Source organism: Pelophylax lessonae (genome assembly GCF_965119305.1).
Source record: "Pelophylax lessonae genome assembly, chromosome: 4".
NCBI classification, from domain to species: Eukaryota; Metazoa; Chordata; class Amphibia; order Anura; family Ranidae; genus Pelophylax; species Pelophylax lessonae.
In genome coordinates, this window is record NC_138771.1 from 242,716,641 (window position 1) to 242,743,305 (window position 26,665).

Here is a 26,665-nt window from a genome sequence, read left to right on the forward strand (position 1 = left end):
TTCATGACGAAATGCCTCTGCTTTAAAATTTTCCTTACATTCTACTAGAACATAATGTAATAGAAAGAGGCTGCAATGCCTAACTGTCAGTTATCATTATGAATAGGGACACATTTACCAACAGGCACAGAAAAATCCTGTAAAAATATCTGTAAAGACAGTGTACTTTGTGTGCTGCCTTCTAGTGGACAAACACAATGAGAGCAGATCAAGCAGATTCTCAGTCACTGTATACTGCTCAGAAACTCTACACAGTGCTCATAGCTACCTTCTCTGTTAAACTGTTAATTTTAATGTCTGGTACTGGAAGCTCTGAAATTCCAGCAAGGGCAATCTGTCATCTCCATGGAGCAATGGTATGGGATGTCAAAAGTATTTCATTAGTTGACTTGCCATGCAACTGCTGGAGAAAATTTTGTGGTTGGGGGAGTGATATCACACTGCAGGGGAAAACAAGGGGCTCCAGTGAAGGGACATGAGATGGCAAGGAGAGTTGTTGGTGCAGAAGGGAAACGATTAAATTGAGGGTGATATGAGAATGCAAATGAGTGCGTTAAAGTGTGGCATATGATATGGGCAAATTTTAAAACCCAGGTTTTCTCCATCTAAAAGCTCCTCAACTTTAAACCAGCCATGATTGTGAGCCTACCAACAGTCTTAACTGCATAGTGCGATTGATCATAAGGCGAGCAAACATTTTGCTAACCATAAGAGTACAAACTAATTGTGCAACTTTACAGGGGTCTCCCTGGTTCTGGGTTCCCATAAAGAATGTTTTATCATTTAAATTTGAACTCCAGGCAAACCTCTTAAACCCATACAGTAGATAAAATGTATTTATGAGAATTTTTTTTACCTAACAAAGAATTTGTAGTTTTCCATCCTGTCCTGAAATTTACTCAGCCTTCTTTGCCAGGGCAGGAGACCTAGTTTTTGCTGCAGTTCAGTAACACTTACGGGTCTCCTCCACACCCCCAGCCATTAAATGGTCTGTGAATGGAGAAGCGGGATACTTAATAGCCCCTCTTTCTGTATATCTGCTCTCTCCACCTATCAGCATGCTCCTGTACTGCTGCACAACTTATTATCCATGAACTGCTGCTACCTTGAAGTCTAAGCTCTGCTGCATATTGGACTGCAAGAGGCTTATACCAATCAAATTTAGGTACTTACCCTGTTTGCATTTCAAAAACATATATTTCAGGATGTATTATTAAATACAGAACTGTATTAATTTGGGTTTTAATATTTGCTCCGAATTTTGCTTTACATAAGTTTCATACAGTTTACTTGATTGTAACCTACTACACCTATTTGGGGCCACCATGCAGTAGGCACTGCGCTTTACAGGAAAGTGGAGAAATTCTGTCTATTTGGAAATACCCTAGCACTTCAGGAGGTCAATACAACAGCTTCTCTTTCAGTGTACGGTTGATTTCTATCTTGTCTCTGCCCATTTATGTAAGTGCCTAGAGTCAAAACATGTCTTGCACGAAAGTCTCTTTAGTTACAGTATAGACTGATAAGAATGATATTATATTGTTTATATACCATACACTCAGAGTTGTATTTTTTTTTTAAAAAAAAGCATAGTAATTCCCCCAGTGAAACTACATGTTAATTCATACTGTGTGATTAGACAAAAAAAATTGTTATCAGACTATTTCCTGCCCTGGATAAATGTTTTTATTGATTTAAAATTAAAAAATACCACATTTGGCCACTAAATGGTGCTAAGTATCATAGAAAATTCCTGTGTTACTTAGTGCCATCTAATGGCCAAAGACATTGTTTTAAATTTTAAATGAATGAAGAACATTCAACCAGGACATGAATAAGCCTGATTAATTACCCAATTTGCACAGAACAAATGTGCATGCACTCTCACTGGGTGAATTGCTATGCAAATTTCTTTATAATTGCTTTGCTTATTGTTTGCTACTCAACATTTATTTAAAGGTCATACATGCACTTAATGAAAACATCCTTTAGACTGTTTTGTTTTCAAAGATAGACAGTGACTGTTTATGCATACAAAATTGAATACTTACAGTATTTTGACAAACATGACTTCCTAGATCTTGGTTTTACATGTGATGGGCACAAGTCACTTGAGCGATTATTCTCCGTCATGCATACCACTTTTCTTTCAATAATTCCAATGCCGCATGCAGATGAGCACTGTTCAGAGAGGGAAAGTAGATGTTTACAGATCAGTTTTAGTATGTTGATCCAGGGAGTATCCAATTGCCTTTGGGGGATCAGGAAGGATCCCCCACTGGAGCAAATTGGACTATTTTTTTTAGGGTTTTGCATTCCTCTGGATTAGTTGTGGGCATAGGAGTTTGTATATGAAAGTTTTCTATTTATTTATTTATTGTTTATTGGCTGAACTAGATACATTTGTGTATTTTTTCAACCTGACAAACTATGCAACTATGTAAGAAGGCACGTTTTTTGCTAATAAGATACATGTCAAATATGTTAGTTCAGTTACAGTATTGTAATAGAGCAACTGCAAACAGTACACACATGTTGGCAAATCCATTTTAAAATGTTTATTACTGGTTTCAATTTCTCGAAATGAGTTCCATACACTTGCATACTGGCTGTCTTTGCTACAAAAAATGCTGCAGGCACACATCACATCATTAGTAATCTGCAAAACCATATACTCAACCAAAATGCTCAAGAGGCACTTCAATTAAAAAAAACAATGCTTTTTAAGATGGGAACTGCTGAGGTGCTATGGCTTTGATATAGCTCACCTTGCTCCATTTCCCTACTTTCCAAAATACTGTTTGGATGCAGATCTTTGCATTACATTTGTGATCCAAAGAATATTGTCGTAGAGGACAGCTTTTATAACTGGCAGTTCGTAAGCCATTCACGTACTGATTTTGCTTTGACAGTACTGCTCTACAATAAGTCAGTTTTTGTTTGTGGCCAAACCAGCAACTTCTGGAACACTGAAAAACAGAAATAAATTCATAGTCATGGAATGCTTGCTGTAAATTTGGTTTAGGTAAAGTGCAATGATACGTTGGATAAATTGTCTTTGTGTCCCACACACACTTCTACATAAAACAAACTTTCCACACAGGTCTGGCAAATACCTTCCATCACTGCTCTGAAGTTAAGATATCCTGCCACTATCTGATATGATTTTAATTACTGCAATACAACCAGTCACCAGGTTACAAACAAGATAAGTTCTGTAGGTTTGTTCTTAAAAATGAGTTCCGCCCCCACCCCCACCAAGAAATTAAAAGTCAGGAGCTACAAATACTGTAGCTGCTAACTTTTAATATTAGGACACTTACCTGTTCAGGGTTCCCACGATGTCGGCACCCCAGTCGATTTTCCAATCGGCTCTCGGGTGCTGTTGCCACTATTTGTTTTAAGGCAAACCGGCAGTGAAGCCTTGCGGCCTCACAGACGATTCCCTACTGCACATGCGTGAAGCAAACTGTGCTTTGTGAATGGCCGGGCGGCAGGAGAAGAAGGGGGGGCCGAACTTCTGAGGGACCTTCCCGCCAAAAGGTCTCACAGAAGTGGGGAGGGGTACCTGTCAAAAACCGAAAGGTGCAAAATGTGGCAGCAGAGTGGGGGAGGAAGCAAACAAGTGGAGCTTCTCCTTTTGGGTGGAGCTCCACTTTAAGTTGAATTTGTATGTAAGTTGGAACAGGTACAGTTTTTAAGTGTAACTTCAGCCAAAAAAATATATATTTTAAAGTTTTGGATAGCATAGGGAAGGGTTAATACCCCTGTAATGTTTATTTTGCTGTCTGTGCCCTTGTTCAGAAGATTTCACCTCACTTTCTGTCCCTGTGACAACTGGAATTTGAAACTTTTGGGTTCCCCTCCTTGTGGTAGATTTCCCCTCACTTCCTGTTGTCTACCTCCGTTTGAAGGAATGAGTCGTATGTAAGTCAGATGTATGTAACTCGGGGACTGCCTTTACACACATAGACATTATAACTGCTGTTTTTCCTAGTTCTTTAAAAAAAGCTGCATTATTCCAACTACATTCCCATTTCCAAAGGTATAATGGGACAACCAAAAATATTCTTTATAAAAGCCTATTCAACATTTCATTGTATGCTGACTTATGGAAAGTGTATCCGCAAGTAGGCTTCCTTCTTTAACCACTTGCCGACTGCGCACAGTATATTTACTGCGGCAGTCGGCCCCGGCCAGGCAGAGTGACGTAGGTCTACGTCGCTCGCCTGTCACTCCTTCTAGAGCCAATAGCGGGCGAGCGCGCGCCTGCCGAGGCGAGCGCGTGCCTGCCGAGGCGCACGCCCGCCTCGGCTCGTTCACGGAGGAGTGCGGGAGTGTGACTGGCGGACCCGATGTCCGCCGGTCACACTACGATCACCGGTACAGCGGGAGAAAGATAGAGCGGCTTATGTAAACAAGCCGCCTGTCAGTTCTCCCTGTGTAAAAATGAAGATCAGACGGTTCTACTATGTAGAACCGTTGATCTTTTTTTTACACCAATAGGAATGTCCCACTACAGTTAGAAGCACGCCCCTAGGACACACTTAACCCCTCCCTGTCCAATACAGTTAACCCCTTCCCTGCCAGTGTCATTTTTGCAGTAACAGTGCATATATATAGCACTGATTACTGCAGTAATGTCACTGGTACCCCCAAAAATGTCAGTCAAGGGTCCGATCTGTCCGCCGCAATGTCGCAGTACCGCAAAAAAAAACGCAGATCGCCGCCATTACTCGTTAAAAAAAAAAACACCAAAAATGACAAAAATCTTTCCCTTTGTTAGTAAACGCGATAACTTTTGCGCAAACCAATCAAAATACGCTTTTTGCGATTTTTTTTACCAAACATAGGTAGCGTAAAACAAATTGGCCGAAAATGTTAAAAAATTTAGATTTTTACATTTTTTTGGGGGGGAATTTCATATAAAAAAAAGTGAAAAATATTGTTATTTTTGCAAAAATGACGCTCTTTTTTTGTTTATAGCGCGTGATCAAAAAATCGCACAGGTGATCAAATACCACCAAAATAAAGCTCTGTTTGTGGGAAAAAAAGGACGTGAAATTAGTTTAGGTACAGCGTCGCACGACCGCGCAATTGTCCGTTAAAGTCACGCAGTAAAAAAATCGCAAAAAAACCCCTGGTCTTTTAGCAGGAAAATCCTCCGGTGGTAAAGTGGTTAATCTTCTACTATAACTCTGGTTACAGCTGACAAGGAAAACATAAAGCACATAAAAATGATATCTGATGCTAAAATCTAAAAGATTAAAAAAATCAATCAAATTATTATTTACTTTATTAAGTAATCAAATTATTATTTAACTTTGTAAAAAATACCAAATTACAGTGCATGCAAAGAAAAATGTAAAAACAGCATGATTGCTTGCATGGGATAACTATGTTAAAGTTAGGCTTCTTTCACACGGTCCGCCTCCGCAGGCGGATCCGTGTTGCTCAGCGGGGATCGATCCGCGATCCCCGCTGAGCCGGGCGGATGACAGCTCCGTCTCCGCTTGCAGAGCGGAGAGGGAGGTGTCTCAGCACCCGCTGCCCTCTATGGGGGATCGGATGAGAGCGGACCGCTTGTCCGCTCTCATCAGATCCGCTCCGCTCCGATTACTGAACGGATGGAAAAATAGGGTTTCCATCCGTCCAGATTTCAGCACAGGATCGGATGCGGATGGCAGCGGGTGTCAGCGGAGGTGACCTCCGCTGACACCCGCTGCCCCATAGAGCTGCATTGAGGATCCAATCAGATCCGCCTAAAAAACTGACAGGCGGATCTGATCGGACCGCCCGTGTGAAAGAGCCCTTATGGGTTTCGTTTTCTTTTTTTGTTTGTTTGTTTTTTTGTTTTTTACAAATCTAACAGATTTTTGTGGTGTGATAAATTTTTCAGGTCTGTTTCTTGACTTGGCATTGTTACATAGCTTTTCATATACTTTCAGATGACCCATAACTGACACATTAGTATTTAATGTATCCTGTCCTAAAACAGCCTCTACCTTTCTGCAGTGCTCAGGGAAGCAGTGTGACTTTATGGTTGAAGTTTTCCTGTCTCACCATCTGCTACAAACTAGGGAGTATCACTCCTGCTGCACTTTGGGAAACAACTATGATATGAATTGCTTAATGATTAACTCTGATTTGTGAATTTACTTTCAAAGATTACAGTGATGATCGAAAGTTTGGGCACTCCAGGTAAAAATTTGTATTAATGTGCAAAAAGAAGCCAAGGAAAGATGGAAAAATCTCCAAAAGGCATCAAATTACAGATTAGACATTATTATAATATGTCAAAAAAAGTTAGATTTTATTTCCATCATTGACACTTTCAAAATTACAGAAAACAAAAAAATGGCGTCTGCAAAAGTTTACATATAGTATAAGTATACAATTTTTACACTAGTATAAGTATACAAATTTTTACCTGGGGTACCCAAACTTTCGATCACCACTGTACAGTTTTTTATGCAATTTTGTGAAAATGTACTGATTAATATAAAGGTAAATAATTCATAAAAGAGATACAAAACTGCTAACCATAAACTATACGCTAAGGCTATGAGTAGCGTAACTACTTTATTGGTGAACATACCTGGGAAGCATCTTCAGTGGCAAGTATGTACTTGCATGCAGCATTAGTGCATTTCCTAGTGGCAGGTGGTTTAGCAGCAGCATCACAGTATGATTCATTCACTGATGTACCATTGCTATCCATACATTTTATCTTCCTCCTGGATTCCTCCTGTTTACAGTCTGCAGAACACTAATTAAAACGATATAATGATGAGCATTATTACAGCTGCCTTTATATGTTACACAATGTTCATTGATCAAATCTATGTCGAACAATACTTGGCACAATACATTTCTATAAGATTTACTGATAAGAAACCCTTACTGATGGAAACCTTTTCCACAATGTATTCATTATATGTTTATTGTTCAAAATTAGTACATGTATCCTTTTCTAACTAAAACAGTCAGTGTTATTGGTTTTGACAAGTGCAAGCAATGCCAACAATGAAACATTTGTGCTGGCTCTGTATTGTTCAGTTACGTCACTGAAGTTAAAATGTGTCTACAACCTGAAAAGAAGCAAGCAATAATTGAGTTGTAATTACGGGTGATCCACTCATCTTCTGGCATATTATTATTATTATACAGGATTTATATAGCGCCAACAGTTTGTGCAGCGCTTTACAATGTGAGGGAAGACAATACAGTTACAATACAATTCAATACAGGAGGAACTAGAGGGCCCTGCTCGTTAGAGCTTACAATCTAGACGGGAGGGTCAAGTGAAACAAAAGGCAATAATTGTGGGGGATGGGCTTATGGATAAAATGGAGGTATATTTGTTAGGTGTGGGTAGGATAGGCATTGAAGCCAGTTGGTTTAGAAAAGAGCATATGTTTTCATCAAAATTAGAAGACAATTATCTCTGATCAGCGGTAGCCAAGGCAATATAGCTTTTGGGCTTATACAGGGCCACCATCATGGGGGGACAGCCTATACACATGTAGGGGGCCTGGGTGTGAAATCCTGGGGGAGATGGCGCTCCCGTAAAAATAAACAAGAGCCGGAGCTAGAGGAGGAGCAGGAGGCGGAGTCTATATGTGCAGCTGCCAGAGGAGCGTCATCTCCCCAAGACACCATGATCGACTTGGATAGTGTGGAGAGTGCCTATACCCCTCTAGCTCTGGCTCTCCACAGTCACTGGCAGCCTGGCATACTGATATAGGGAGAGCAGGGAAAGCAACATGCACGGGAGTCGGGCTGTGTCCTCTCCATCTCCCGTCCTGTCATCTTGTCTCCAATGTCCTCCTAGCCCCTCCCTCACTCAACTGCTTGTCCAATCTGACAATCCACCTCCCATTTGTGTCAGTTGGATTACTGAGACTGGCAGGGTCATCAGTTATTTCACACAAAGGAAGCAATACAAAGAGAACAGGATGCTTTTTAACACAAGTCTTTACTACTAGGAAACAAAAAGTAAATAATAAAAGACTGTTTAATATTCATATAGTTAGTAATATCCAAAGTTATTGTTTCTAAAAGCTAACATGAGGTTTTGCTTGACATTTCTCTAGACCAAAACTGTAGGATCTGTGAGAACTCCAGAAAAATAAAAAACATGCAGTTATGTATTCTTAAAAATGTGCAAGTACCTTCATTCGCTATCAACTACACTATATTACCAAAAGTATTAGGACACCTGTCTTTACACACACATGAACTTTAATGGCATCCCAGTCTTAGTTTGTAGGGTTCAATATTGAGTTGGCCCACCCTTTGCAGCTATAACAGCTTCAACTCTTCTGGAAAGGCTTTCCATAAGGTTTATGAGTGTGTCTTTGGGAATGTATGACCATTCTTTCAGAAGGCACTGATGTTGGAGAGAAGGCCTGGCTTGAAGTCTGCACTCTAATTTATCCCAAATGTGTTCTATCGGGTTGAGGTCAAGACTCTGTGCAGGCCAGTCAATTTCCTCCACCCCAACCTCACTCATCCATGTCTTTATGGATCTTGCTTTGTGCACTGGTGCGCAGTCATGTTGGAACAGGAAGGGTCCATCCCCAAACTGTTTCTACAAAGTTGGGAGCATTAAATTGTCCAAAATGTCTTGTTTTGCTAGAAACACCTTAAGAGTTCCCTTCACTGGAACTTCACTGTGAAGGCCAGTCAACTTCCTCCGACCCAAACTTGCTCATCCATGTCTTTAAGAACTTTGCTTTGTGCACTGGTCAAAATCATTTGGTGGAGGAGGTATTATGGTGTGAGATTGTTTTTCAGGGGTTGGGTTTGGCCCCGTATTTCCAGTAAAGGAACTCTAAAAGCATACCAAGACATTTTGGACAATTTTAACTTTGTGGGAACAGTTTGGGGTTGGCTCTTTCTGTTCCAAAATGACTGCCCACTAGTGCACAAAGTCCATAAAGACATGGATGAGAGAGTTTGGGGTGGAGGAGCTTGACTGGCCTGCAGATTCCTGACCTCAACCCAATAAAACATCTTTGGGGTAAATTAGAGTTCAGACTGTGAGCCTTCTCTCCAACATCAGTGCCTGACCTCAAAAAATCTAGAAGAATGGTCAAACATTCCCATAGACACTCCTAAACCTTGTGGACAGCCTTCCCAGAAGAGCTGAAACTGTTATAGCAGCAACGGGTGGGCCAACTCAATATTAGACACTGCGGACCAAGACTAGGATGCCATTAAAGTTCATGTGCGTGTAAAGACAGGCGTCCCAATACTTTTGGTATTATAGTGTGTGTTAATTCCATGTTAATCAGAACATAGAATGGGAGTGGAATAGGCAGCTCTAGGGGGTCAAGCTTACATAAGGACCATAAGGAAACACGTTGAAAGGAGAGAGCAAAGTGAGCAAAAATATATCTTTACAATCAGGCTGGGGTTAGGAAAGGTATCCTGGCTGTTCTGCTTATTTGTAATAGAGAAAAGTCAGTCCACCAAAATGGTTCTACTGTTTGGCAGGGCTGTTTACATCCTATTTTTCAGGAAAATCAGATACATTCTGTATATGTAATTCAACTGTTTATTCATCTGATTGAGTGGAGTTCAGCTTTATTAGATATATTTTTTAGTCTTATTAACTATGTAATGCACAAATATGTCTGTACATTACTCACCACTTTAAGTGCATCTATGGAAAGCATAGTTTCCACTCTAACATATGGGGGTTCCAACACTAAAACAAATTGCAAGAATAAACATTCTCAATGTACTGACCCTTCAGTGTGTATCTGTGTGCAGATTGGCAGTTTATGTTTTCTCTTATAATTCAATGTATATGGCAAACTTCATTTGAATACAAATTACATTGCCAAAAGATTAATGAAACGGCTGACTTATTTCTAAGAAGGTGGTGAAAACTGGAAATAAAAGTTGTCAAGAGATAATAAATGTACTTACACTAGGCCAGTCATCTGCAACCCAATAATACTGGATACAGTCTGGAAATAAACAGGATTGTTGACTGTCTGGACGAGCAGTGTGATTACAAAGCATATCCTCAATTCGACCTTGTCCTTTCTTTCTACAGTACACATGTCTGTGTTGAATTCCCACTCCACAGGTCACAGAACACTAGAAAAGAAAAAAAGATGTATACAAATCTGCACACATTTATATTTGGAATCGCCATCAATAAAAAAAACAACCTTGAGCAGATTAGCAAACTATTGGTATGCTTTTAGCAGTCAGTGTTAAAAAGAGTAAGAATATATATCCTATACATTGCTACATAAGGACATATTCTCGTGAGTGCTGCACAATATACACATTACAGGTAATTGTCTGCATCACACTTGAAATGTTTACCTCAACCGGGCTCACAATTTTGAGCTGAGTATAGATTAACAAAGCAGAATCAATCCCTTATCTACCCCTAGTCCTTCTCTAATCAAAAAAAGATCTATAGAATATTTATTTATAGTTTCCTATATTTACCACAGTAAGGTTGGGCTACCCCATTGTATAGTCTACCAGGGATCAGAAGCCTGCCCAGACCACCATATATTTAAATATATATATAAAATAATTTTGTGAAGATATTTTTTGATGAGGAAAAAAAATAGTAAAAATAGAGCTTTCAGTTAAATATAATTGTTTTAATATAAAAAAATATATTGTAATTATTTTGACATACATAATTAAGACCAGGGCTGTTACTAAAAAATAAATCAGCACTGCTGGACCATTTGGTAAAGAGCTTTTCACCTACTTCTGACAACTAAATAGTGTTGGCATCTTGAGGGAGCAGGTCAAAGGAATCAGGTCACATTACGTGCACATAAAGGGGTTTAAAATGTACTAAAAATGGAGAGTGCAAAATCTGGTGCTTAATTGGACAAAGTTAAGTTATGAAGTTAGATGCTAATTGACTACCATGCGCAGCTGCACCAGATTCAGATTTTGCACTCTCCTATCAACCCAAAAGTGTCAATTGATTACTTTACTTTACAGAAAAGCCACTTTGATGTTCCATAGACAAATCATACTGTAATAAAGGGTCATTTCACTCACAAGTGAAAATAAAGGTGGAGTTCAAGAACAACATTAGTTTTTGGGGGGACTCCAGTGGATTTCTTACCACATTTTTTGTAAATTTGGAAGGTGAATTAGACATGTGCAATTCATTTCGGTCCAAATGTAAATTCAGACACATTATTGATTATTTGGAGATTCGGATTCATCCGAATCTCCGAATAAAATAGTAATGAATTTAGTTGAAATTTGTTTAATTTACTTTGAAACTATTCAAATTCGGATCGCTCGAAAAATAATCTACCGATTCTAATTCTGTATAAAGGATAACTGGTTGCTAAGGAGCGAGCCGGGAAGCCGGCCGCAGCGTCCTTAACAACCAATGACTCATCAGCTGTCAGCAGGCTTCCCAGCTGAGAGTTGTAACATAAGCAAAAGAATGCCCACATTAGAAAATTCAGAAGAAAAAACAGCGTGGGGTCCCCCCAAAATCCATACCAGACTCTTATCTGAGCCTGCAGCCCAAAAGATCAGGAAAGGGGGGGGCAAGCGAGGACCCCTCTCCTGAATCATACCAGGCCACATGCCCTCAACATGAGGGGAGTGCTTTGGGGCAAGGAGTGGGCTCTGCCCCTCCACCCCAAAGCACCTTGTCCCCATGTTAATGGGGACAAGGGCCTCTTCCCCATAACCCTGGGCGGTGGTTGTGGGGGTCTGTGGGCAGGGGGCTTGTCAGAATCTAGAAGCCCCCTTTAAGAAGGGGGGCCCCAGATCCTGCCTCCCATGTAAATGAGTTTGCGGTACGTAGTACTCCTACCCATTCACCAAAAAAGTGTAAAAAGTGAATAAAGACTCAAAACGAATTTTTGAAAATTCCTATTTTTAAAAAATAAACAAAAAATGTCCCCGATGTAGATCCATTGTCAATTAGGATTTCTGCTGCACCGCCAGACCTGAAAAAATAAAAAAATAGCTAAGGGGCAGAGTCACCCGATGACGACAGTGGGTGACCCCGATCCTTGTGACATCGCCTTAACAACCAGCTTTTCTTCACACAGAATTTCGAATCGGTCAATCATTTTTCCACCGATCCGAATTCCAATTGTTCCGAAAATTTGGAATTTGTTAGACAATGAATAAACGAAATGAAATGAAACTAAACTAAATGAATTCCGAAATGAATCAATGAAACAAAGTTAGTAACATAATGAATTTATCCAAAATGAAATAAAATTATTTTTTTCCATTTTGCACATGTCTAAAGTGAATCTCCAGTCAAAATATTTCCTCTTGCAGAGGAAACAGAGTAGAGTAGGGAATGGTTAAAATCTTAGTGAGTTTATTTTTGCTGTGATTCATTGAGGATATTTCCCTTCACTTCTTGTCCTGGTGACATAACAGGAAGTGAAAATCTCTCCAAAGTGAAAAAAATTCTCCTTTTGGACATTTTTTTTTACCAGATCAGGTGTCCGCATTGGAAGATTTCGCCTCACCTCCTGTTAAAGTAATAGCTGTAAAATTCAAATTTTCTCACCAGACACTGTAAAAGTAATATTGCCCACCAAGACAAAAGGAGGAGGAAAATTTTATCAGGGAGAACACAAAGCAAGAGAACACAGAGAAAGGGACCCTTTAAGTAATGGTTGTGGTGGGTATGGTAGTCTCAGATCTCCTGAGAGATTTATTAAATATATTTTTTATTCTCTAACATCTGCCAAAATCTTATTCTATTCTAAATAATAATAGCAATGGGCAGTACATTTCTTACCTCTTCCCACTTCCCGGTTTTCCATGAAGGACATCTACCCAGCCTACATATCTTCTGTACATGAGGCTTCCTAGCATGTTTGCAGTGTAAGTCCTCTACCGACTGGCCATTTAACATACATAGAACATCTCTATTTTTCACCCCTTTTCCACAGGTGACAGAACACTGAAAGAAAACAAAATGCATCTGTAAATGGACTTTTCATGCTATCAGTCTGTAATCTAAAACAATGTTACTTGTGTAGTCTGAAGAGTACATTGCAATTTGTGTCCTCAACATTAATTTATTTTGCAGTTTAACCTAAAGTTTTGTGTCCTTTTAGTGTATCATAAAAAGATGATATTATAGTCAATGTTTTATGGACAACATTACAAATTGTTAACCCCCCCCAGAAAAAGTTTACACATCACCCTCTGAACCCCTGTCATATATGCAAACATTCTCAATGGGCATTTAGGATGTTAGTAATATAACCAGTATGTCTTGACATTGTAGAATAAAACAAGTCCACGCATTCAGGATTACAGCCAACTAAACTGAAATCCAATGATGCCATAAAGTTCAACAGCAAAAACAGAACTACAACATCATCATTGAGCAGTGGATGAAAAGTGATGTGCCACATGCATCAGTGTCAAATCAAGTTAAATACAAGTCCAAAAAGAATAATTTCATAATTTTTTTTTGCAAGATACATGTAGTAGGCCTCATTTAACAAAGTGGTTAAAATAAGAACATCCATTTTTTTATTGCAATCAAATAGCTTCAGTTTTTACTTCGTAATGCATGCTTAAAAAGGAAATAAATTGTTGTTTTGGGTAATAGTTCTCATATCAGACACTTTTGTAAAAATTTCACAAAAGTTATCTGAATATACACATATTAAAACTTTAATTGTACTTTAATAACAACAGCACTGGCCAGCTTTTTACTGAACATATGTACAAAATTATAAACTTGTTCTCTGTCTTGACAAGCTGTGATTGTTGTGTCTAGCTGCTTTGCAGTTGGTAGTACTGTTCTGGAGCTTGTATAAAGATATCTGAAAGCCACTTTGCCCACTGCTGTACAGTTCGCACTAGAACATCTCGAACAGGGAAAAGTTCTAGCGAACCCTATTAAAGTCTATGGGACATGAACATGAAAAAGTCCTCATTTTAAAGGCTTATATTCAAGTTATTGCCATAAAAAAAAGTGTATGGGGACCTGGGTACTGCCCTGGGGGACATGTTTAAATGCAATTTTTTTTTTAAAACATTTGTTTTTAAAGGAGCAGTGATTTTAATGATGCTTAATGTGAAACAATAAAATGAAAAATTCCTTTAAATATCGTGCCCGGGGGGTTCCCTTAATGTGCCTGTAAATGGGGCATGTACAATGTATGGAACCTACTGCAGCACTACTGACAGTTCTAAAGGAAAAAATTGAATTTAAACTTGCCCGCGGCTGTAAGGTATTGCCGGCTCCCAGCAATACAGATAAAAAATTTTTAAAAAACGGCATAGCCCCCCCCCCAGTCTATTAGGGTCTGGTATACATTTTAAGGGGAACCCCAGGCCAAAATAAGAAAAATGGCGTGGGCCCCCCCAAAATCCATACCAGACCCTTATCCGAGCATGCAGCCTTGCAGGTCAGGTGCGGGGGACGAGCGAGTGCCCCCCTGTCTTAAAATATACCAGGCCCTATACCCTCAACATTGGGGCAGGGGGGGATGGGGACAAGGTCTGTGGTTGTCGGGGTCTCCAGGTGGGGGCTTATCGGAATCTTGAAGATCCTGCACCCCCATATGAATGGGTATCGGGTACATCGTACCCATATCCATTCCCCAAAAAAGTGTAAAAAAGGAAAAAACACAAGAAACAATTTTTGACAAGACCTTTATTAAAAAAAATAGTCTCCCTCTATCGTCAATCACGACACCTGCCGACCCGAAAAATAGAAAAATTGCAAAAAACGCTTTGCCTCTTAAGAGGCTATCCATCGTATGCCCACTCTTCGGCTTTGACAGTTCTTTTATAGGCAAGAGTTACGTCACTCGGTGGCACTGTCCCATTCTGACGACATGTGACATCATGTTACAGGGGACTTCCAGATTCCGATAAGCCCCCCACCTGCAGACCCCCACAACCACAGTCCAGGATTGTCGGAAAGAGGCCCTTGTCCCCATCAATATGGGCACAAGGTGCCTTTGGGGCACGCCAAAGCTCCCTCCCCATGTTGAGGACAAGTGGCCTGGTATGGTTCAGGAAGGGGGGCCGCTCATTCCTCCTGCCCTTTCCTGGCCTGCCAGGCTGCATGCTTGGATAAGGGTCTGGTATGGATTTTAGGGGGGGAACCCCACGCCATTTCTTTTTTTAAATTTTGGTGTGGAATTTCTCTTAAAATCTATAGCAGACACAAAGGGCCTGGTATGTATTTGGGGGGGGGGGGGGCACCACCCTGTTTTTTTTTAAATTCTGTCATAGGGGTTCCCCTTAACTACTTAAATATAGGGCAATTTTCAACTTTCAGTGATCATTGGCATCCACGGGAAATCTTAGCTTGACATGGCCCTGTCTTTAACATTGGCAAAGGAAAAGGAAGTGCATAAGTAGAAATAGCACGGAGGGGTATAAATAGATGGCCCGTCCTGTGGCCGGAAATACGTCTGTGAGAACGCCTAGTGGGAGGCGAAACGCGTTGACGCAATTTCCAGCTACAAGCCCTTCGCAACGTCAAGGATATAGATACTCTAGAGAGAGTTCAGAGAAGAGCTACTAAACTAGTACATGGATTGCAGGAAAAAACTTACCAGGAAAGGTTAAAGGACCTTAACATGTATAGCTTGGAAGAAAGAAGAGACAGAGGGGATATGATAGAAACTTTTAAATACATAAAGGGAATCAACTCGGTAAAGGAGGAGAGCATATTTAAAAGAAGAAAAACTACCACAAGAGGACACAGTTTTAAATTAGAGGGGCAAAGGTTTAAAAGTAATATGAGGAAGTATTACTTTACTGAGAGAGTAGTGGATGCATGGAATAACCTTCCTGCAGAAGTGGTAGCTGCAAATACAGTGAAGGAGTTTAAGCATGCATGGGATAGGCATAAGGCTATCCTTCATATAAGATAGGGCCAGGACTAATCATAGGATTCAGATATATTGGGCAGACTAGATGGGCCAAATGGTTCTTATCTGCCGACACATTCTATGTTTCTATGTTTCACTTCCGGTAGCGGTGGAACGCACGCCGGAGAGAAGCCAGCCCTGCTGCGCACCATCATCCCAGGGATCTACCGACCCATTTCATACAGTGCCTTTTTATCGCATCAAATGTGAGTTTTTTACATTGAGATTAATACATTTATTGTGGCAATATTACGCTATTGGGATTCCTTCTTTCCTTTCCATATGGCTACCATCTGCTGAGAATACATAGGGGATCCTGTATTGGCCACTATCCAAGTCCAAAGTATCATTGCCCGGATTACATGCCGGACTCTGCCTGTGAGACCCTTACGCTATATGGTCTGAGGGTCCACGTTGTCCGGTAAGTGGAATTACCTAGGGGAGAGGAGAGAATCACCATATCATCGCACCATTGCAGCATGCATTTGATTTCCAGCACTTGAGCACCTTTCTGGGTTGTTTCTTCATCAAACAACTTTCACTGGCTACTTGCTGAATATTGCATTTTGGGACTATCACTTTGGACTATTTATTATATGTTTATTTATGATTTTCTACTTATTTATCTATTCACATTATTAGGTGTTGAATTGCACTATTAGAGTATGTATATGTTTTGAGAATTCATATCTATACTTAATTAATTTTATATATATATATATATATATATATATATATATTTTTTTTTTTTTTTTTTACCAAAAATCAACTACATTATTGCATCATCGGCACGTTGAGCACTTTAGAAGTTTTATTACACGAAATCTGCGCTGTTTTTCTTTCGCACTATCATTTATCAAAATCATTTTGATTTTATGCACAGCAGCACTTTTGGATACACTTCACGTATCACCATAGCGCAGCATTAATTTTTTCTTTACTTTAACATTGGCGTCTATGGGAAATCTTGGTCAGCTTGACATGGCACTGCTCCCTGTCTTTAACATTGGCATCCATGGGAAATTTTGGTCAACTTGAGATAGCACAGCTCCCTGTCTTTAACATTGGCTTCTATGGGAAATGTTGGTCACCTTGACATGGCACTGCTCCTGAACCATAAGTGACAGGGACATCAAACTTGGGGAGCACCGAGAGGGGACCCAGGACTAAAACATACCCATACATTTTTAAAGTGGGGTATGCCTGTACACTTCACTGACTGCACTATACTGACTGAACACACTATCCACTAACTATCTGCCTAATCTCCATTGTCACACACTATACACGGCTGCCGTGTAAGCAGCAGCCGTATATAGTGTGGGGCTGGGACTTAGCCCCTGAGCTATGATTGGCCAAAAGCAATCATGGCTCTGACAGTACATTGTGCAGTGATTGGCCAAGGCATACAGGTCTAGCCCATGCTTTGGCCAATTATCAGCAATCAATGCACTGCAAGAGCGCAGTGCATTATGGGGCGTTCATCGGCAGGCGAACTTCCCGCCGAGCACCCCATTTATTTGTGTGTTCAGCAACTTTCGTTCGACTCGAACACACAGCCCATCCCTTCTGCTAATGTAAAATATTTAGAAATTAGTAATAGTAAAAATAGTGAAATTGCACATTCCAAATAGTATAGGCTGACAATGTCTAAATAAGGAAGAAAATATACCAGATTTAAACATAATTTAAGATATATTTATAAAACAATATTTTTTGTGTCTTTAACCACTTGCCGACCGCCGCACGACTATTTACTGCGGCAGTCAGCCCCCTACAGGCAAAACGACGTAGGGCTACATCGCTCGCCTACGAGCCTCTAGGGGGCGAGCGCGTGTCGCCGGAGGTGTGTTCCCACCCCCGCTCGTTCACTAACATCCCCGCTCGAGTGACCGGCGGCTCCGATGTCCGCCGGTCACTCGCAATCTCCCGCTGGATAGGGAGAAAGGCAGGCGGCTAATGTAAACAAAGCCGCCTGTCATTCTCCCAGGTGTAACTGCAGAGATCACACGATCCTGCTATGTAGAATCGTATGTCTCTGTGGTTACATCACAATCCACGCCCCCCCCCACCGTTAGAATCAGACCCCTAGGGATACATTTAACCCACTGATCACCAATAAAGTTAACCCCTTCCCTGCCAGTGTCATTTTTACAGTAACAGTGCATATTTATAGCACTGATTACTGTAGTAATGTCACTGGTACCCCCGCGCAATTGTCTGTTAAAGTCACGCAGTGCCGAATCGCAAAATAGGCCCTGGTCTTTGAGCAGGAAAATCCTCTGGGGCTTAAGTGATTAAATAGAAACTGCTAAAAAAAAAAAAAAGTAAAAATGGAACATATTGTACCACTGACCTACAGCAGGCACACACGCAAAATCAATATTTGCATTTTTCAGTCTTTTTCAATAAAGAGCCTAAGACCAAGACCAAGAACAAGACCAAGCGGACTATTGAGTCTACTCCGTTCCATTTTTTTAGAAGACAAAAAAAGTTCAGTGGCCCTCAGCAACTAATAACAACTAATGCATTTTGCATTGTTAATGTAGGCGTAGATCTCATGAGAATGAACTTTTTGCAATGGGCTACCACACTTAGGAATTGGTTCCTTAAAGTGGTAATAAACCAAAAAAAAAAAGAATGCAATAAACTGCAGTTTACCAATCTTTAAATGCAGTGGCTGCATTTGTTTTCTTTCTTAGATTCCCCCCCCCCCTTTATTTTTACCTTGTGTTGTTCAATATCATGCCTCCTTGTCTTAGGATGTCTTCACACTTGATGGAGGAGTAATGAAGACATCTTTGGAAAGCAGCATTGTCAGTCTGGAGAGAGGGTAGTAGCAGATCTAGATGGACTAGACTAACAAATTATAACCATACTCCAGCTAACACTTTCTGAGCTGAAGCAGCAACAGTATTTCCTTTTGGCATAAGAATTTTACATAAATAAAAGCTAACCACTGTAAGCGCCTCTGTTAGTGTTAAATTGTTCGTCTTAGCCCTCTAACTGCCACTTTTACCAGAAAGCTTGGTCTGTTAAAGGAAGATGAAAAGGAAGTTGAAACCTAACTACATGAATCACCAGGTAAAAATATAAAGGGGAAAAAAGCTTAAAAATTAAAATTTTTACAGCCACCACATCTAAGAATTGGTAAACTGCAATATAACGGAATTTTTGTAAAATCTTACCTGTAAAATTCCTTTCTCTGAGTCCTCCGACAGTCGCCGCCTCTTCATATTCGTCACAATGGGGTAATTGACCTTTGCTCCGTAGGAGTAGCTAGGCAACAGAATATGTCAATATTAAAGCTTTTAACATATCCCACCCCCAGGGGGTGGTCCCCTCAGTCAATACCCTCCTGCTTCCTGTTCCATACCTCAGTTTCAGTAGAATAGCAGTAGAGTACATAAACAAACCCCAAAAGAGGGGCGGGGGCGGCGACAGTCGGAGGACTCAGAGAAAGGAATTTTACAGGTAAGATTTTACAAAAATTCAGTTTTCTCTCACGTCCTCCGACAGTCGCCGCCTCTTCATATTTGTCACAATGGGGACGTCCCAAAGCAGTGCAAACATAAGGGGTGGGAAACGCAGCCGCGCCTAAGGCAACGCAGTCTCCACATCAGAGAAAGTAACCTTACCAAAGGAAGGAAACCAGCTGGGCAGCATGAAAAAAACTTTGCTCAACAGGAGCAACAACCCAGGAAGAACAAATAACCTAGGGATAAAAACATCCCAAACAGCCAAGGGCCCAAAAACAAGGGACCTTAAGGTACTGCCGCACTAAGAACCTTGCGGCCAAAGGAAGCATCTGCCCATGCCTGAACATCCACTTTGTAGAACTTTGAGAAGGTGTGAACGGACGACCAAGTCGCGGCCTTACACACCTGGGCCACAGAGGCCCGATGATGACAGGCCCAAGACGTACTCAGAGATCTGGTAGAGTGCGCCTTCACAGGCATAGGAGGAACCTTCCCCTTCAAAGCATATGCCTGCTCAATGGTCTGTCTGATCCATTTGGCGATGGTAGAAGCCAACGCCGCCATGCCCTTCCGAGGTCCCTCAGGAAGGACAAAGAGAAAATCCGTCTTGCGAAAGGATTTAGTCGAATTCAGGTAAACCCTGATCGCCCTAACATCCAAGGAATGTAAGGCCACCTCCTTCGGATGTTTAGGCTCCGCGCAAAGCGAAGGCAAAACAATGTCCTCATTGAGATGAAATTCCGAAATCCTTTTCGGAAGAAAAGAAGGATTAGGTCGCAAGACCACCTTATCCAAGTGGAGTACCAGATACGGAGACCTGCACGATAAAGCTGCCAGCTCCGAAACTCTGCGAGCCGAAGTGATCGCCACCAAAAAGGCGACCTTTTTGGACAACAGAGGCAACGAGATCTCCCTGATCTTTTCAAAGGGAGCATGTTGTAACACGGACAGAACGAGGTTCAAGTCCCATGGAGGCAAAGGCTCCCTCCGAGGAGGGACCAGGTGTCGCACCCCTTGAACAAAGGTGCCAACCAAAGAATTAGACGCCACAGGGCGCTGAAAAAGAACGGCCAGAGCAGAAATCTGACCCTTAATCGTGGCCAACGCCAAACGCTGGTCCACGCCCGTTTGAAGGAAAGCCAACACTCTTGAAACCGAATATGAGCGAGGGGAAAACCCCCTGGACTCACACCAGGCAAAATAGGCCTTCCAAGTACGGTAGTATATCTTCCCCGAAGAGGCCTTTCTAGCATTGATCAAAGTGTGAATGACCTCCGGAGAGAGACCCCTATCCTTCAGGACCTCGGTCTCAACAGCCAGGCCGTCAAAGCCAGCGACTGTAAAGCAGGATGGAATATCGGTCCTTGAGACAGAAGATCTTCCCGAAGAGGCAGATGCCATTGAGCGTCGACCGCCAGATTCACGAGGTCTGCGTACCAAGACCGGCGTTTTTGGTTCCGAGGACAACCTGCAAAGGAACCGAGATAGCAACTGAATTGGTGGGAATGCATACATCAGCCGATACTGATGCCACTGAGCCACTAACGCGTCTGACGCGTCTGCCCGAGGATCGCGCGTCCTTGCCACGAACCTTCCCACCTTGTTGTTCAGACAAGACGCGAACAGGTCCACATCCGGAAGACCCCACTTCACGCACAACATCTGGAAGACCTCCGGGTGGAGCGACCATTCCCCCTGGTCCAGAGACTGGCGGCTCAGATAATCCGCCTGCCAGTTCTCCACCCCCGGAATGTGAACTGCCTTTATCCCCGGGACGTGCGTCTTGGCCCAAGACAGAATGTCGGCCACTTCCCGAGCCGCTCGGGCACTCCTGGTGCCCCCTTGGTGGTTGATGTAGGCCACCGCTGTGGCATTGTCCGTCTGAACCTGAACCGGACAGCCCTGTAGCTTGTCCGTCCAACGTTGAAGGCAAAGATTTATCGCCCGCAATTCCAGAATGTTGATCGGAAGGGAGGATTCCTCCTCCGACCAAGTACCCTGGGCGGACAGAACGCCCAGAACAACCCCCCAGCCCGACAGGCTGGCATCCGTGGTGATCACCGTCCATGAAAGTGGACGAAAAGACTTGCCCCCGACACCGCCGGGGACTGCAGCCACCATAGAAGATTCCTTCTCGTGCGAAGACTCAACGAGATCTGAAGATCCAGAGATTGTGGTCGCCCGTCCCACCTGGACAGGATCTCCGCCTGGAGATCCCTCGTGTGAAACTGGGCGAAGGGAATCGCCTCGAAAGCCGAGACCATCAAACCCAAACACTGCATGCCCGTCCGGAGGGATGAGCACGGAACGTCCCGAAGGGACCTGACTTCGTCCTGAAGCGTTTTGAGCTTGTCTTCCGGTAGGAAGACTTTTGCCTGAACCGAATCCAGAATCATACCCAGATAGGGAAGACGAACCGACGGGCACAGCGTCGATTTTGGGAAGTTTATCGTCCAACCAAACTCCTGCAGAGTCTGCACCGTGACGGACAGATCCTTCACCAGACCCTGACTGGTCGCAGACCGAACCAGAATGTCGTCCAGATACCCCAGGATTGAGATACCCTGGGCTCTCAGTAAGGCCAGAACCGGTGCAAGCACCTTGGTGAAAACCCGCGGAGCCGAAGCGAGACCGAAGGGTAACGCTACGAATTGATAATGATCCTCCGCAATGGCAAATCTAAGGTACCTTTGGTGACCCTCGAAAATGGGGATGTGTAGGTACGCATCCTTCAAGTCGATGGAGGCCATGAATTCTCCCGGAACTAGAGCAGCCACCACCGAGCGCAGGGATTCCATGCGGAACTTGCGAACCCGCACAAAGCGGTTCAGAGCTTTCAAGTCCAGAATTGGACGTACCTTGCCCTCCTTTCTGGGCACAGTGAACAGATTTGAATAAAACCCCCGAAATCTGTCCCGATGAGGCACCGGAACCACCACTCCCTGAGCCCGCAGGTCCTGCACCGCCAGATGCAGATCCCGCAAACGCTCCGGAGACAGTTGAAGGTTTGAGGGAAAAAACCTGTTCGCCGGCCGAGATAGGAACTCGATCTTGTACCCAGACCGAACGATCTCCTGAACCCACCTGTCCCGAACGCGGGCCAGCCAGGGTTGAAGAAAACCGAGCAAACGTCCCCCCACCCCAGAACTTTGTGAGGGCGTCCCTTCAGGCCGCGTTGTTATGGGCAGCGAACCGGACTGGCCGGACTTCTGCTTACCTGCCCATGGTTTCTTTTGGGAACCTTGACCCTTGAAGGGTTTGCCCTTATAGTGCGACCGAAAGGCACGAAAGGACCCCTGAGGGGGCCTAAACGAAGCGTGCTTCTTACCTTGAGCGCCCTTAGCCTTGTGAGATTGGGGCAAGAGCGTGCTCTTACCCCCAGAGATCCCCTTAATCAGCGTATCCAGTGAGTCGCCAAAAAGGCGAGATCCCGAATAGGGCAAATTAGCCAAAGTCTTGCGAGACGATTGGTCCACAGACCAACATTTCAGCCAAATCAAACGGCGTGTCAACACCGCCACGCTGTGCACACGTGCAGCCAAAGGAATTACATCTAATTCCGCATCACACAAATACATGACACCCTGATGAATCTGATCCACCATAGCCAATGTCGTCGGCGGGGCAGAATCAGCCACCAAGACGCGCCTGAGTACTTGCGTCCAATCCGCAACAGCCTGAGCTGCCATAAGGGAAGCAAAAATAGCTTCTAGCATGGAACCGGTAACCGATTAAGTATGACGGGCGAGAGACTCCAGTCCCCTGTCCGTAGCGTCCCGGAACACCGGGGTATCCTCTGCCGGAATCGCAGTGGATTTATTCAAAACCGCCACCGCGTGATCCACCGGAGGCGGCACACACCAACGTTCATCAGTGGCGGGTGTGAAGGGATAACGCAGCCTGAACCTACTTGGCACAGCAAAAGGCTTTTTTAGATTGCGCTATTGTTCACTAACAGCGCGCTGAAAATCCTCCGTGCAAGGAAAAACCTGCGATGTTGTGCGCCTCCGCTGTGTCCCATAGGAAGCCAGAACGGCAGGTAGACACGGTTCATCCTGTAAATGCAGCGTTTGTTTGATAGAAGCAACCAAATCATCCATGATTGCAAGCTCTTCACACGAGCCAGGGGGAGAATCATCAACCCCCTCAACCTCTGCATCCCCCTCCGACCCTGCAAAGTCCAGGGACGAACGGGACCCCGATAAGGGGACCCCAGCCATAGCAGCTCCATCACCTTCGCCCTCTGAATCAGAGGAGATTGAAACTCAGGGCCTTTTAGTGGATTGAGCAGCCACAAGCATCTGCACCTGAGCAGCCAGGTTAGCCACAACGGTGGCCAAATCGCCCCCCTCAGGGGAAACAGCAGCAGCCCCTTGTCCACCCAGTAAGGTGGGAGGAAATTTGCTTTCCTGAGAATCCATGCCCCCAGAAGTGTGCAGGAGAAAAAAAGGGTAACTGCCCCTTTAAAAGCGTGGCTAGCGCAGCCCACCGCAAACACACACCAGCACAAGTCGACCCCCACAGGGAAAACTACAAACTCAGGCAAGGAACACAGGACTAAGGAGGATAAAAACCTGGAGAGATCACTGCTGCTGCTGTATCGATCGATGTGCCCAGGGAAAAGGAAGTGATGCACCAGAAGCCGCTCCTATGAAGCCTATGGAAGGCTACAAGAAAATGGCCGCCGGGGGAGGAGGTAAATGCAGTGCTACATGAGGCCGGAGCGATCGCCGCCAAAATGGCGGCGCTTGGCACCAAAAATGCCGCTCCCCGCTATAGAAGAAGCCCTCATATGCCTGTAGTTATCATTAAAATGGTGGACCGCCGCAGCGGCCGCCGCATGTTGCACAAAACACGTACCACAGCATGTCCTACAACATATAGCATGTCACACAGAGAAATCACACAGTTAGGCACACAGAACAGTGTATCACAGCCCCCCTCCTTGCAGCCCACAGCAGCATCCAGACAGGGAGCCCCATAGTGTGAACAGACATGCAGGGTTACACAGTCCCAGACTGACACCCACTAAACAGACAGGTCCCCACACAGAGTACACTTACCTTCTGAATGGCGTGGGGAACCCGCACAAGCGATCAAGCCACTGCACATGTGACAGGGAGAGTTGCAGCCAGGACGCAGTAGAACTGCGGTGTGAAACCGCATGGCGTCCAGTGAGGTAGCCACCTCACCATAGCATCCCTGCAGCGAACAGGGATGGGTCATTCACATGTGCCAGGAAAAATACCTGACTGAACGCTCGATGGCAGGCTGGGAAGCCACTGGCCCACAACCTGTGACCAGGGGGGCCAGCCCGAGACCCAGCCCGCACGATCCTCTTCATCAGAAGAACTAACTAATGCTGACAAAAGTAACAGCTAAGTAAAGAGAGAGAAAAAACCTCAAATAAAATCAAAAAAGAAGATAAAGGCTGAGACAAAATGCCCCAGCACAGAAACAGCCAGCTCACTCCTGAAAGCTAGACAATGAAAGTGAGGTATGGAACAGGAAGCGGGAGGGTATTGACTGAGGGGACCACCCCCTTGGGGTGGGATATGTTAAAAGCTTTAATATTGACATATTCTGTTGCCTAGCTACTCCTACGGAGCAAAGGTCAATTACCCCATTGTGACGAATATGAAGAGGCGGCGACTGTCGGAGGACGTAAGAGAAAATACATTTTAGTTTTTGGGTTTAATACTGCTGTAAAGTCCAACCCTGAGCACCATTATTTTTTATAGCTTTCGAGTGCTTACTATGTGTTTACTTCTGTTTGCTTATTGACTCTTTCTAAACCTTGTATCTCTGCCTCCTGCTGACATAACTGACACTGGTGCTGATGTTATGACCCCTTCCCCTACTAGTCATTCCCAAAACACACTCTGTGATGGTGATGCAATCGACCTACTGATGTCAGTGGGAGGCAGAAGTACAGTGGATGTAGTACTATACGGGGAAACTAAACAGATACATTTACATAAGTTTACAGTAAGCACATACCTAAACAGCAAAGATAAACACATAGTAAGCACTCAAAAGCTATAAGTACAGGGGTACCTGGAGTTGGGTTTTAAGGTAAAAAAAACTCTTGAGTAATATCACTTATGTAACATTGCAGAGTCTAAATTCTTCAGTCAACACTTTCCTGTCTTCAAAATAAAGTGAAAAAAACTTCCCGTAAACCAGACAGCAAACATGGGAATCATTATCACAGCTGCAAGCTATCATGCTTTAGACACTTATATAGAGCACACAAAAAAGTTTCATGAACATTATATATCTTCAGAAATGCTTCCAGCTTTGCTGACATCAGCAAACAGACATTCAGGCACTTTTCTCAAGATGAATTGGTAAGAAACTCACTCACATAATCTGGGCCCCCCTCTCCTCCCCCTGAGATTTCCATCTGCCAAGAAGCTGAACTCCTTGCAGTAAAGTCTTTACATACAGATCCTCCCTGCTGCACTGCTTATCTCTCTGCTGCACTGGCTGGAATAGTCCAACGCTTTGCTTTCGTCTCTTTTTTTACATACAAGCACAGGTAAGCAGCTCAAGAGTGACTTGCATAATGCATATTTACTATGTTTTTCTTTACTTTGTGCAATAAATGTATAGTAGGCTGGTTACCGGATCAGGCACAGACAATCAATGATTTTTGTCACCTGGTGTCTTCAGGAAGGTTGTTAATATTATGCAGTATTGTTTTATATAACATTTGCATAGAGTTTTTAAGCATTTCAAATTTGTATTAGTACAAAGCTCACTATGGGTTTCATTAGTATAGTTTTTCATTTGTGTTTACACATTCCAGGGATTCAATCATTCCTGCAAAGTGGAAAACTCAGATTTACTAGTAGATTTTTCCTTAGTGCGTTTATCTAGTGTTGCAAGGTGCTGTGGTTAGGTATGGTGTTATGTTTAGAGAATCACTGTAATCCTTTTGTGAAAACTGGAAACAGTAAGAGATACAAGTGGCAAGGACACCCACTTGCATTGAAATGCCAGTAATTGCAGAGTATTAACATCAGGTGTGGTCTGTATATGTTCACATTGTCAGCAGAACACATTCTGTGAATACTGCTTCATGATGAAGAAGAAAATGAGGTATTGGGAAGGCTGCTTCTTGCCCAACCTAAACACCTAACAAACTTCCACAATAGTTAGATGAATTTTACAAAAATAAATTTGGTGAGGGAGGGGGAGGAAGGGGCTAGGGAGCAAGTCCCTCTTCTGAACTATACAGGAGCTAAGTAAAATATGCTCTCCATAGATTTGTAATTATTTTGAATAAACAGG

General features: G+C 43.1%; 1 protein-coding gene across 1 annotated transcript in view; it reads right to left on the minus strand.

Annotated features, from left to right (window-relative positions):
* ADAMTS20 (ADAM metallopeptidase with thrombospondin type 1 motif 20) overlaps nucleotides 1-26,665 on the minus strand; it is a 283,904-nt gene that overhangs the window by 14,722 nt on the left and 242,517 nt on the right. Inside the window, exons 29-33 of the mRNA XM_082253104.1 lie at nucleotides 12,782-12,946; nucleotides 9,940-10,113; nucleotides 6,599-6,769; nucleotides 2,769-2,969; nucleotides 2,052-2,181 (exon numbers count right to left, since the gene is read on the minus strand). Of these exons, the coding sequence (XP_082109230.1) occupies nucleotides 2,052-2,181; nucleotides 2,769-2,969; nucleotides 6,599-6,769; nucleotides 9,940-10,113; nucleotides 12,782-12,946 (841 nt within the window). The remainder of the gene's footprint in view (nucleotides 1-2,051; nucleotides 2,182-2,768; nucleotides 2,970-6,598; nucleotides 6,770-9,939; nucleotides 10,114-12,781; nucleotides 12,947-26,665) is intronic.